Source organism: Aricia agestis, chromosome 4, assembly GCF_905147365.1.
Source record: "Aricia agestis chromosome 4, ilAriAges1.1, whole genome shotgun sequence".
Taxonomy (NCBI): Eukaryota; Metazoa; Arthropoda; class Insecta; order Lepidoptera; family Lycaenidae; genus Aricia; species Aricia agestis.
The window spans coordinates 12,975,694-12,989,896 of record NC_056409.1 but is presented as its reverse complement, the minus strand read 5'-3'; the positions used below and the strand labels follow the sequence as shown (position 1 = coordinate 12,989,896).

General features: G+C 33.1%; 3 protein-coding genes across 4 annotated transcripts; 1 reads left to right on the top strand and 2 right to left on the bottom strand.

Moving 5' to 3' along the window:
• LOC121726515 (protein phosphatase 1 regulatory subunit 21) lies at positions 1–6,705 on the bottom strand. Of its 2 annotated transcripts, XM_042113905.1 has the most exons (10): positions 6,545–6,705; positions 6,277–6,471; positions 4,829–4,966; positions 4,492–4,734; positions 3,878–3,961; positions 3,627–3,780; positions 3,329–3,501; positions 3,158–3,253; positions 2,020–2,163; positions 1–197 (listed from the first exon to the last, which is right to left on the bottom strand). In XM_042113905.1, exons 1-9 carry the CDS (start codon positions 6,608–6,610, stop codon positions 2,029–2,031), a joined length of 1,284 nt encoding a protein of 427 aa, XP_041969839.1. In that variant the 5' UTR covers positions 6,611–6,705; the 3' UTR covers positions 1–197; positions 2,020–2,028. The 2 variants fall into 2 exon arrangements, with proteins under 2 accessions (XP_041969839.1, XP_041969838.1); XM_042113904.1 differs by lacking the exon at positions 1–197 and having other exon boundaries at positions 824–2,163.
• Positions 6,706–7,564: 859 nt separating this feature from the next.
• On the top strand, positions 7,565–9,737 carry LOC121726511 (DNA polymerase iota). The gene is made up of 2 exons (XM_042113898.1): positions 7,565–7,713; positions 7,819–9,737. Exons 1-2 carry the CDS (start codon positions 7,703–7,705, stop codon positions 9,623–9,625), a joined length of 1,818 nt encoding a protein of 605 aa, XP_041969832.1. The 5' UTR covers positions 7,565–7,702; the 3' UTR covers positions 9,626–9,737.
• A 51-nt stretch (positions 9,738–9,788) lies between these two features.
• LOC121726510 (conserved oligomeric Golgi complex subunit 2) lies at positions 9,789–12,446 on the bottom strand. The gene is made up of 6 exons (XM_042113897.1): positions 12,272–12,446; positions 11,950–12,177; positions 10,996–11,842; positions 10,705–10,910; positions 10,166–10,614; positions 9,789–10,076 (listed from the first exon to the last, which is right to left on the bottom strand). Exons 1-6 carry the CDS (start codon positions 12,347–12,349, stop codon positions 9,803–9,805), a joined length of 2,082 nt encoding a protein of 693 aa, XP_041969831.1. The 5' UTR covers positions 12,350–12,446; the 3' UTR covers positions 9,789–9,802.
• Positions 12,447–14,203: the final 1,757 nt, after the last annotated feature.

Genomic DNA, 14,203 nt, shown 5'->3' with positions numbered 1-14,203 from the left:
TTCATTAATATTTATAAATAAACAATGTATATTAATATAGAGTTAATTTATGATTCAACATGTAAAAGTTATACACAATAGAATCTCAACTTCTTGGAGATCTTACAATAATTCTGCTTCCAGATTGATTATAATCATAAATATTATTCTGTACAGATTATGACGCAGAAGCTGGTAATGTAAAGCAGCCTTAAATCCTGAAATATAAAAAAAAATACATAAATTGAAGATGTCTAAGTTTCAGACACTATCTATATCTGCTTTAAGTTACCTGCTCTAGGGCAATATTTAAATTATAAAGTATCCTCCTTACTAATAAAAATATTAACAAAGCGAATACCTATTATGTCTGTTTGTCTTTGTATGAAATATTGAAAACGTCAGATGACAGACGCAGACATCTTAAACAGTTGCTTAAAGGTAATAATATATTTTTATTAGTGAGGGAGAATACTTTCTAATTTCATCAATATTTTTTCAACTTTTACACACTTTTTTCTTGTTTTACAATTACTATTGGTGTTTGCTTGACGGGTCAATATAACTCAGTTTTAGAACATATTTCTCAAGACTCAAATTACATAAAATGAGTAAAGAGATTACATTTTACCCTTAAAATTGGTGACGGTAACTAAGCACATAATTTCTTCAATGCAAATACAAGCACAAAATAGTTGTAGAAGCGACATTCACAAATATGATTAATTATAAACAATTAAAATTAAACAATTAGGTATAATAATTTATTGATGAACATCATTACAATTTTATTTTCTAATCAATAATAAAAGTAAAGCAATATTATTGTTAATGTCCAAGGAAATTTATTGATGTGTACATAGCTGATACAAGCCAAACAAAGTAATTTAAAAGTACAAGCGCGTATATTTGATTAAATTTAAGAACTATGTGATAATCACTAGCCAATAAAATAATACACAAAGGTAGTTCAGTATAAAATTAGGCCTTACTTAGTGCTGAGGAATGCTTCTTAATAAAAATATGTCTAAACTAAAACATAAAGCACCGCAAAGTATACATTCTGAGATGGGCCTACCCAGGATTTTAGCTAGGGACAGCATATCTGTTTCGAGAAGACGGTCCTCCCCCCTGCCCCTACCTGGGTACACCCATGCGTTCTAATCATATTTCATCGAGCAAAAACATTTAATATTTATAACAGTGTATATATACTTTGAAATTACCTACAAAAAATACTACAGTTTGCTGAACTAAGATTTTTAATACAATCAGACAGTTTTCAAATCCTTTACCTATTAATTAAAGACCTTAGCCATTTTTTACTTAATTTCTGAAATGTAGACGAAACATTCAATAGAAACAAAATTTTGTATGAAATTGTCAGATCTGGCGAATGTCCTCTAATAAAACAGGCTTACATCTATTATCTTTATATTTTTCATTAAAACTATTTTGTAAAAATGTGTCCATTTATAATGTTTAACCATTAAAATTTACGAATTACTGGACAATATAGAACATTTTACATTATCTATGTACATATTGACAAAAACACTCACATTTACAAAGTAAATAATTATGTGTTGACATAGCAATGAATACAGCCATAATTATATTATAAAGAATACGTCATGGAGGGTAGAGTCATAGCGAAACATGAGACGGAATGTATTATCTCCAAAGACCTTGATGGTTATCTCCATAACGCTGTTATTTTATTTAAAAAGGCAATTTTAAATTTCGTAAAAATAAGAAATTAATAAATATTAAATAATCCCTGATTGTATCGCCAATGATTTTGGGCGTGAAACTTAAAGCTCAAACCATACAACAATAATTAGGAGTAATATTAAAACATGATTATAATGTCTTACAACTCATTCAGATCGCAACATGATCCCATCCGAAATCCGAATTTGTGTCATACTCAGTGGCGTGTGCTATTGTGGCTTGAGCCGAATGTAGAAAAAAAATATTACGCGACACGGCCAACCGTAATGGCTTGAGCTTTCCAGAAAAAAAGTTTAATGACGTAACCTGGTGGTGCTATTTCCTCCTGTGGCCGTGATGTTGCATGGCGTCGTGCTGCGCGGCGATCTGCTCGTGCAGGCCGGCCACGTGCTCCGACAGCACCGACAGCTGCTGCTCGTAGTTCCGTGACGTCGACTGCAGTTCCTCCTCCTACAATTTTTTTTTAAATTAAAAGTGGTTGCCAGGACGTTTTGGCAAAATATTTTAGTTAAGATAACTTTATTTATTTAAGATTTTGAGAAAACTCAATTTCGCCAAAAAATTAGAAATAACTAGATGTGCCGACTTGTCGGTAAAGCCGGACTATCTGGCCACTTTTGTAGTCGGCAAAAAGCGCCGACTATTCGCCGACTAGTCGCCGACTACAAAAGTATCACAAATCAAATATACGCGCTTGTACTTTTAAATTATTTTGTTTGGCTTGTATCAGCTATATGCAAATCATATGCGGATGCATTACTTTTATTATTGATTAGAAAATAAAATTGTAATGATGTTCATCAATAAATTATTATACCTAATTGTTTAATTTTAATTGTTTATAATTAATCATATTTGTGAATGTCGCTTCTATAACTATTTTGTGCTTGTATTTGCATTGAAGAAATTATCTTAGCGCCGACTAATCGGCTTTTTACTTTTTTGCTATTATTGAAATTATATTAAAGAAAAACCTTGATTATTATTTATAATGTGTACAGATCACACTCAATCAGTGTAACACATTTTAAAATTAAATGAACTGTTTCTGAAATTACTAGTAAAAAAATATTTTTGTAAATATAATTTTAACAACAAATTGAGTATGTGTATTAATAAATAGAGATTTCATGTACATGAAATATTTAATGAAAACCATCAACTGTATCGTAGATAAACAAAATAAAGTAACGTACGCGAAGTAAACATACTTTAAACACGATTCGACACGTTTTCAGGCGGCGTGTACGACGCGAAACAGCAGTAAAAAAGCGTTACGGAAACTTCCGAAACCATGATCGGCTTGGCCGACTAGTCGGCCGATTAGTCGGCTTCTTTGCAGCCGACTAATCGGCTAGTCGGCTAGTCGGCCAAAGTCATGATCGGAACATCTCTAGAAATAAGCAATTGAAAGTGATGGATAAATTTAAAAATGGAGACTTACAAGCCTACTGATAGTGTTGTGTTTATCCTGTATTGTTCTGTTGTCAGTCTCTTTCTCCAGCTCCATTTCATCAAACCTGAGTCGAAGCATCTCACACTAGAATAATAGAAAATATAATGTAATTTCATCCGCTACATATTCCAACATAACAAGAAAGAGAATCAAACATACCTCTTTAACATAATGTTCAGTCTTGCTCCTCAATTCGTCTTTTTGTTGGTTGAGATCTCTGATCTTGTTTGTAAAGTATGTCTGCATGCGTTCTTCCCGCGCTTGAAGTTCGTGGTTTATCAGGAACGGAACTTCCAAACTCCCTAAAAGCCCTGTGACTCTATTATCTCCATCTGAAACATTTTGTTCCAATTTTTTTAAGTATTTAAAAAAAATATATATAATATGTGTTATATCAAAACAAAAGAATACTTATTCTAGATTTTAGTTCTCTTGTAAAATATTGTTAAAATGTAACCTGCTGATGTTTCATTAAAACTATTGAAATCCCCAGAGTCGTGCATCTCTCCTCTACGTTTTTGTGATGCGGACACATGTTTGGCTATTTCTAATTTCAAACTTTCGTTTTCCAATTGTAACATTTCATACTCCATCCGAAGTTTTTGATTTTCCTATAAAAAAAATATAATATAAAAATGACTGGTATCTTCATCACCTATATTTTTGAGATGAACTGATATGAATTCTGTGAAATATAAAATAAAATACCTGTTCTAATGTATGTACTTTATTGATGAGTTGATCATTAACATGTAAATCATCTACAGAACTTAAGGCATCCTCACTGCCCATCTGAAATGATACAAAACAATAAAGCTAAAACAACCTAATATTACAGTTCAGTGAGAAAGCATTGATTTATGTGAAATGTTCATAGAATAATGGAATAGAATGATTTCTCTGATGTTCAATGAAACATCAGAAATTGTGAATCGAGTCTTTAGAACTTTGTGGTTTATCATTTCATAAAGTAGTCTCTGAAATGTCTGGAGCTTTTATAATAGACTCCAGGAATCTTTTACTGCTGCACTCGGAGAACTGCTGAACATCAAATACTTTATGAAGTTTTAAATAAGCCCCATACATTATATGTCAAATTTTTCATTGAATTACAAAATATAAGTGAGTAAATATTCGTTACTGAGTGTGCAGTTAGTAATGCAAAATACTAACTGCACTCAGTAAATTAGTTACAGGTTTCGGAGGGGTGGGCAATATTTAACACCTCTATTGTGGGTATAACAGACACAATAGATTTTCAATTGTTATGTGGCAGTCGGCTGCTGCTTGGGGATTGATGGGTTAATAGTAAATAATATTACCAAGCTTCCAACTTCTGACAGGAAATCTCCATTACAACTGGCAGCCTGACTACATAAGTGTGTTCTAGATATGTTTCCCGTTCTATCCTTTTGTGCTTCTTCTAATGCAAACTGCAACTCTTGATTTTTATTTTTTAACTTGGCGATTTCACATTTATATTTGTTATCACTTTCACATATTTGTCTATGGTAATCATCAATAGTAGCTTGGAGTTGGGATATTTCAAAGGTTTTGTCTGAAAGCTATATCATATTTTTGTAGTTATAAATTTATTACACGCAAATTGTTATAAAAAAGGAATTGAATTTTGTTTCATTAACTCTTTAGTTTAGTTACCTGTGAAGCAAATTGGGCATTTTCAATAATTTTCTTCTGTAATTCTTCTTGAAGTAACCCAGAATCAAATGTTGAAGAGCTGTTTGTTGGAAGTTGTTTTTCCTCAGCCTTGCCTTTTAATTTTTTTGTAAGTTTGGCCTGAAACAAGATCATATTAATTTGCATAATATATCAATGTGATTTTTTTAGCCCCAGGCTTCCTAATACTAGGGGAGGGGAAGGTGCTAATTTTGTAGTCACTCGAGCGTCATGGACCTAGTAGGTTTTTTACATTAGGTAAAACTGATAAAAAAAAATAAGAGCGTTTTTTATTTTAGCGGTGGGTTCAGAAACTGCAGCCATTTTAAAATTTTGAAAAAGAAAATTGATCCAGAAAATTGCTTATTTAGGCTAATTATAAATATATTTTAGACAACAAGAACTAAATCATTTAGTTTAGTGCAAAATAAAGTATCTGCGAAGCTTAGATAGCTTAGATAGCTTTATTTTTTTATATTTTAAAATGTCCCTACAGGCTGCTTTATATGGAAGCTTCTATGGGGTATACTAAACATTCCCTATCTTAATCTGACAGATCCGATGACATTTCAATATTTAAAAAAAAATTAACCCACCACGTTGTGAGAAATCTGATTTCTATACCATGATAACTAGACACATGTCGGAAGCCTATACAACCTTAATATGACACGCTCGAGCTTATCCCGAAATCCCCTCTTCCCCTTCCCAACTATAATGCTGAGCAAGGTTTTCCTAAGAAACCATAATTTTATATATTAAATTTGAAGACATCTAAGATGTTTAGTTATAACCACAGTAACACATTTGGTAGCACAATACTTTTTTTTAAATTAAATAAGGGGGCAAACAAGCAAACAGGTCACCTGATGGAAAGTAACTTCCCTCACCCATGGACACTCGCAGCATCAGAAGAGCTGCAGGTGTGTTGCCGGCCTTTTAAGAGGGAATAGGGTAATAGGGGAGGGTAGGGAAGGGAATAGGGGAGGGTAGGGAAGGGAATAGGGGAGGGTAGGGCAGGAAATAGGAGAGAGTAGGGAAGGGAAAAGGGTAGGAGATTGGGCCTCCGGTAAACTCACGCAGTCGGCGAAACACAATGCAAGCAGTGTTTCACGCCGGGCTTTCTGTGAGCCCGTGGTATTTCTCCAGTCGAGCCAGCTGGTATACTGTAGTTAATTCTTATTTTATTTATTTATTTTATTTTCTTATGAAAACTCACAGCATTTTTAAACAACAGTGACATACACGTTACACAGTTATATTGCCAATTAAAAGTTTCCACTAGTGTTTAATAAGTTACACTTAAATCTAACATACGAAGCATCAAATCATGACAAACACAACATACGACTTAAAATAAGCTACATATATTTTTTTAATTACTTAATTATATACATTAATTACTTATATTATATTAATTTCTGACTTACTTGAATGTTTTCCAGCTCTTCTTGTAGTACGGATACACGGCGCGTCAATTGTTGATTTCTAAATGTTAAAGAATCTATTTCAAGTTCACCTTTACGCAATGTTTTTTCCTTATCTTTAAGCAATTCCCGCAATTCATTGGATTTTGCCTGCTCGTCTAAGACCCCTTTCTTGAGCACCTTCACATGAACTTTCAACTGTAAGCGGAAATTATAGATTTATCACTTATTTAACCCAGTACAGTGCACACGGCTGTAAATTATGATTTACCTTGGAATATTCCGCTGCTAGCTTCTGGTACTTGGCTTGAATATCGCCGGAAGGTAGCCCTTCCATTTTGTTATCTTTTTAGAACGTCATTACCACGAATAAATATGAATTTCTTCATCAAATGTTTATTTGTATAAAAGTACACCATGAACACCCACTTTTCTAAAATTTTGACAAGTGACAACTGACACATCTGACTGACATCCGACGAGTTATGACATTAGATTTTCATTGCCAGTGTAAAAATTTCAAAACTATATATTTAAAATATCAATCACGGTCTAAAAATATAATGGAGGCACTTCACATGGCTATTTGTATTTGCTATTGGCTATTTGTTGTATTTGGCAAAATTATTGACGTATACACAAACAAGCAAATAAAGGCAAATACGGCCTTCCATACATGGACGTCAAATACCAAACTTTTACTTGATTTTCATTACTTGCCTATTTGACTCCTTTGATATGCGTCAAAAACCGACAAAGGTACGGATACGTGTATTTGGTATTGGTCATATATTTTGTCAAATAGGCAAATAAGGCCAATATTTGTCAAACACACCGTCTACAGTCTGTCAAGGAAGTGAAGAAATTAAAAAGTGGCAACATCGTATTGTCGTCCCTTTTTTCTTAGATAGATTTGAAAGGGATGACACTACGATGTTGCCACTTTTTAATTTCTTCACTTTCTTGGCAGACTGTACACATGGTGAATGTTTGGCGAATACATCAAATACGCAAATACAAATAGCCATGTGAAGTGCCTCCATAACAGGTATTCATTCGCGTTTTCAGCATCTAGCCGTACCGTATCGTATCGGACGATAAAATCGCAGCTGTGTGAAAGGAATCGGGATGCATTATCGCAATATCACTAGTGAAAAAATTGACCGATGATATCGCGGCTGTCTGCGGGGGTCTTCATCTTTATTTGATAAAAATAGGGCAATATTATAGTTTGTATTTAGCTTTTAAAAATAGTTAAAAAAAAAACATTTATTTTGTATAAGGTAACACTGTTTCTGTTGATGTGTCGTGATTCTCTAATCTAAAATATCAATATTTTTAACATAAATGTGAGAAAAACAGTCAATTTTATTAATATTCTGGAATTTATTTATTGCATAATTTATTATATTTTATAAGAATTCAGATTATGACCGACAGGTAAGGTTTTTACTGAATTAAAATTGTTCAATGATTTCACTAGAAGAAACTTACTTGTGTCTTGTAATGAAGTAAATTTAACAAAACTATGTGAATAACTTACAGAAACATGGAATCAAGCAGCTCTAGTTACATGGGAAGTCAAAATGAACACATAAAGAGTATAATTCACATTGATGTTGACTGCTTTTATGCTCAAGTAGAAATGATACGAAATCCAGAATTGCGGTCTCAACCCTTGGGAATTCAACAGAAAAATATAGTTGTGACCAGTAATTACGAAGCGCGAAAGTTCGGCATTCAGAAGTGTATGCTTGTTTGTGATGCTTTGAAAGCGTGTCCGAATTTAAAACTAGTTAATGGTGAGGATTTACGTGAGTATAGAACAGCGTCCAGTAAAATTTTTATGGTTCTACAGAGTTGGAAATGCCCCGTTGAGAAACTAGGATTAGATGAGAATTATATTGATGTCACAAATTTAGTCAAAGAAAGATTAAAAAACACAAGCAACAGCATCACAATATCAGGTCATATTTACAATGAACCGAGTGTAGAGTGCACTTGTGGTTGCCATACAAGATTAAAATTAGCATCCCAAATTGCCAATGAAATGAGATACAAAATATATGATGAATTAGGTTTTACAACTTGTGCGGGGATCGCTCACAACAAACTATTGGCCAAACTTGTATGTCCTCTTCACAAGCCTAATGACCAAACTACAATCTTCCCCGAAGATGGTGTTAATTTTATGTCTAATTTACAAAGTGTCCGTTCTATACCGAGTATTGGTTTGAAAACCACAGAAGCTCTCATTTCACAAAAAATTATTACAGTCAGTGACCTGCAACAGGTATCTATGGAATTGTTGAAAAAACACTTTAGCGCAGACATGGCTGTCAGACTGAAGACTTTAAGTTTAGGTGAAGATAATACTCCAGTGAAACAAACGGGCAGGCCTCAAAGTATAGGTTTAGAAGATAGCTTTAAAACAGTTAGTGTTAAGAGTGAAGTGGAAGAAAAATTTGCTGCATTGCTCCAGAGGTTACTTATTTTAGTTAGAGAAGATGGACGCATTCCAGTTTCATTGAGGGTTACACTTAGAAAGAAAGATGTCAAGAGATTGAGTAGCCACAGGGAGTCCCGGCAGTGTCAAGTGTCACCCTCAATATTCACAATTAACAATGGTGCCCTTACTGTCACAGAAGCCGGACAGCAGAAGCTAATGAGTACAATTATGAGATTATTCACAAAATTAATTGATCTCTCTAAACCATTCCATTTAACTCTTGTGGGACTGGCATTTACAAAATTTCAAGAGAGAATGACCGGTAGAAGTTCCATTGTTAATTATTTGATGAATGATATATCAGTACAATCAGTTTTAAACATTCAAAATGACTGTGACACCTCAACATCAATGGATTATTCAGCAGTGTCTCCCAGTAGTAGCACTACCACCGACTTATCTGATGCAGAAGTTGAGCCTTCACCAAAAAAACCTAAAAAGGTAACATGGATTGCAAAACGAAGATGTTTGTCAAAAGAAGAAATTGCATCTCCGAGTAAACTAAAAGTTGGTGAGCTTCGTTTGAATTCAAAGGAATTGGAGAAAGTCTCTGAGCTAAGATTGAACTCACGAGACAGGTCACTGACCCCACGAGCCAGTCCAGCTAGAGATATGTCAGATAATTCTGAGGCAATGAAAGATGTCGCTGAAGGTGGAAACTGTGGGGACTGCCCCAGTTATGTTGATAAAGAAGTGTTCAATGCCCTTCCGGAAGACATGCAGCATGAGTTGAAAGCTATGTGGAAAAATCCCTCCAATTCAGAGTTGCCCAGAAGTAGTCCAAGAAACATGAACAAATCAAAATCGAACACTCTGTTGAAATACTTTGTTCCAAACAAATAGTATTAGTAAGATTTTATCTTGTTAATTATTTAAATGATAAGTGAATGGTTTCTATTTTTTCAAATCATACAATTTTTATTCAACTGATCAAATACATGTTTATGTTATAAAACTTTTTTATTTCATACCATAATATGTCGTATTATATACAAAAACTAAAATATACAACTGGATATATCATTTAATATCTACAGTTTTTACAGCATCTGTAACCAATGTTAACAGATCTGTTAACTTTCCCACATTCTCCTTGTTGATGTGTAGTGACTGGGCTTTGTTGGCATATGATACAACATCCACATGAAGCTGCAGACGAATTTTGTCCCCATCAGTTACACCTGTAACATCTTGGGACTGCTGTGATGACCTTTCACGAATTTGTTTAAGTCTTCTCAGGGATTCCTCAGTTTTTTGAACTGAGGTCAAGACATCTTCCACATATTTATAGTAGCTGAAAATGAAATGAAAAGATGTGAGAAACTACTCTTTTTAAATATTTATAAATTATAATGTTAATATTATTGTAATGCTAGTACTTACGAATTTGTCATTTCTGCAAATAATGACTGGTAAACACCAGTAAGAAAAGGTCTGTCTAATTTCTTTGAGGTATCCCTATCAAATTCATCTAAAGCTTTAGCTATAACATCAATATATGTACAAGGCTTGGTAGGAATGCTTCTATTTGTTTTTCTATACAGTCGAGGTATGTCACTAACTTGTTTTAGTTGCATGTTGAAATGATCATACAACTCATCAACAATACATTGATTTATTTTAATTTTTGTGCTCTGCAGCATATTTTCAGTGGGTTTGATACTTTCCCTTATTATTATTTTCTTTCTGTCATTTGACATTTTATTCTGAACATGATCCAAAAACTTCGGCAAACTTTTTATTAATTTTTCAATATCCATGTAAAGGTTTATACAGGTTTCCAGCAAATTTTTATTTACAGATGTAGATTCTAATCTTACTTGACTATTTCGCTGCAAAAAAGAAGTCATTATTATTGCTTTTTTATTTAGTAGTATACAAATTTTAAGTTAGTAGTCAAAAAGCAATTATTTTTAACTTACTTGGGAGCATATGCTAGTCACCCATGTTGCATATCTTGACAATAATTGAAGGGATAACTTCCAAAACTTATGTGCTAGTGCCTCTAAAAAAATACCATCAGACCAACAATCCTGCAAACTGTTCCAACATTTAAGTGTTTCTGCCAGGATGAAGTCAGAATTGTTCTGAGTTGTTGGTGCACCTTTCAAACACGACTCAAAGCCACCTGAAATAATAAAAAATAAATTAGACTATTACTTTTAAAATATATATATATATTAATTCTTAAATCCTATATATTGATTGCATACCAGCAATTTCTTGAAATCTGATCTGAAAGTATACAGGAAGATTCCATCTCCTCAAAAAGTTTTTATACTCTACAGTTTGCCGCAACAAATAAACAGACTCATTCTTGTCACAGAGCTCTTCAATTTTTTTAACAAAATGCATACTCTCTTTGTATCTCTTATAGAATAACTGAGGATTTCCGGGTGCAAAAATTGAGGCCATATTAACCTCAAGGCGATTTTCTACTTCACACCAAAAACAATTGACTAAAAATCTATATTTTTTTGAAAGATTCGTAAGCTTGGAATGTTGTGTTACTATCACAAGCAATTTTAGTTCATGGTCAAGTACTGACATGATCTTTTTGTAAATTCCCTCTAGACCATCTTTACTTTTTTGTAGAGCTGGTTCATTTATTATGTCTTGTAGTAAAGGTGCAATGGCTTGTTTCCTTATTAGCATTTCAGTTTCAGAAACTCGGTCTAATGAGGTCAGAATTATTAATGTCTTCAGTAAATTGTCTTCATTATTATCATTCCAGAATTTAAACATTAGTTCATTCAGTATGTTTACCAGTTTCCCACCAACTTCGTTATACTTTTTATTTTGTTCTGGCTTAATGATACTTTCACATTTTGAAACTGAAAACTTAAGCTGATTGTATTGCATGGCCGCTCTGTCAACAATAACAATTTGCTCCTGGATTCTTTTCTTGGAAATATCTGTAAGTATGGTGTCTAATATGTTAAGACATTTTTTGGTGTGACTATAATATCTCAACAATTGTTTATTTTTCATAAGTGTGTGCCTTTGATTTAACCACATTGATAATTCCTTCATAGCATTTTCAAGTGACTGTTTCACACTCTGTAATTAAAATATAAATTAGTCAATACCATGCATGAGCACTCATGAAACTTTAAATGTAAATTGATTTGCTTGAAAATCTTAAAATATGAATTGTTAATTCTTACCAATACTTCTTCATTTAATTGGCTTAGAGGCGCTTGAATTTTTAAAATGGCTTTGTCGAAGCCTATCAAAGTTGCACACAAATTAACAAAGTTAGCATAATCTTTGTTGATGAGCTCTATCATGGCTAATCTAAGAACTTTTAAGTAAACACCTAGGTCATCTCTCATAGTTTCTAATGAGGCTACCTCATTGTGGTCTGCCAAAAAGTTGTCTACCAAAAAGTTAGTCTGAAAGAGAAGAAAATAAATATCCCCGTGTTACTATAATGCTACTACTATTACTTGAAATAATAGTTTATCATCATAAAAATGTAAGTAATACCTTGACAAAATCATTGCGGTCAAAACATAAGCCCCTTGGGGCTGGCGGCAATATGAAATCACTAGTATCTTTTTCCATTTTCACCAATTAATTTCCAATACTGCTAAGGCACCATAATATAATAAAATTATTAAAATAAAATTTATCTGTAAGAATCAATCCAACTTGAAATCATTTTTGACAATTGATTAATTGACGTATTTTGACATTTTACACGTCAGTGGTTGATCCAAATGATCGGATACATTGACTAGATAATAATATGACTAACAATATTAAATGTTTGTGTTTGTTTTAGGTATATTCAACAGAATTTAAATTATTATTAGATACTGTACCTTGTTTCTTCACCAGACCTGCAATATAGAGCAAAGTCTACCCAAAAGCACTCTGACATTGGCAACTCACTGAGGCCGCCTTAACATAAAGAAGAAGAATTATATTATGTTAGGGTTAATTACCAGTCATTAGAATTTTTAGTAGTGGGACACTGGGACACTTAAACACTTTATAATATCAAGTATAATCTTATATCGCGGCTCCAACGATTTTCATGAAATTTAGTATATATACGGGCTTTCGGGGGCGATAAATTGATCTAGCTAGGAATCATTTTTAGAAAATGACATTTTATTCGTGTTTTATCGAATACCGAGCAAAGCTCGGTCAAATAGCTAGTAAATTATAGTCTGGCAAAAGGGCCGCGCTACACCGGAATGGCAGCGGCGAGGCGAGCACTTTTTACAATAATGAAGATAAAGTTTAATATGAGTATGACACTGAAAGTGCTCGTCTCGCCGCTGCCATTCCGGTATGGCGCGGCCCTAATAGTGACGAAATTAAAAATTGGCAACATCGATCGTAGTTTCATCCCTTTCAAATCAATCTTTAAATATTAAAAAAAAGAGATCTACAATGTTGCCACTTTTTAATTTCTTCACTTTTATGCCAGACTATAGATCAGATATTATATATAAGGTGAGGTGGGGTAAGTCAAACATAGTTTGCTGTTGGACAGCATAAATCGAATTTTCTGACTAAACTGTTTGACATATCTTTGAGTTGACAATGGCGTACTTACGACAAATTCTTATGTTAATTTATTAATGAAAAGTAGTTAAAACTGCTAGTCTTCCCCCAGGAAATGGGGGAAGACTAGCAGAAAAAAGACTAACAGTAGCAAAATTTTGTATAAGATAAAGACTTTATGCACTTTCCAAAACAAAATAATACTTCTTCAAATATTTTCAATAAAATTTTAATTCTATTACCTTGGAATAACGTTTAGTTTTGGAGTATTTCTTTATTTAAATCTTTATTATAAAATAAGACTAACATACTATCGAAAACAGAGGTTTTTTTTCCTTTGGATGGACCTTTGGATGTTAATTCGTTTTGCTTTGTTTTAGAACAAATCTTTATACAACGTGTTAATGGAATAACCGAAACTAAAAAAAAAACCGTTTTATATGTAATGTACTAAACATTTACATATGTAATGTGTAAACTGATCAACTTTGCTAAAGAATCTTTTTTCAAAACAAAAAAATACTTCTCCTTAAAAAATTAAAAGTTCGATTAGACAATTTGTATGGAGAAGTAATTTTTTTTTAAGAGGGTTTGGGAAAGTTGTTCGGTTTTACTAACTAAACAAATGCTTTTCGCAATTTCAGTTATTCCATTAACTTGTTGTACTTATACAGGTGTAACAAAAATAAGTGATAATACTTTAAGGTGTGTACGTGTTCCTTGTAGAGAGTTCATTGTGAAAGTAGCAGCGCTGAAAGACCAACATTTTTTTCACTTTTGTATGGGGAAACTCGTGACGCACGGGCCCTTGCCCATACAAAAGTGAAAAAAAAATTTCGTCTTTCAGAGCTGCTACTTTCACAATGAACTCTCTACAATGAACACGTACACACCCTAAAGTAT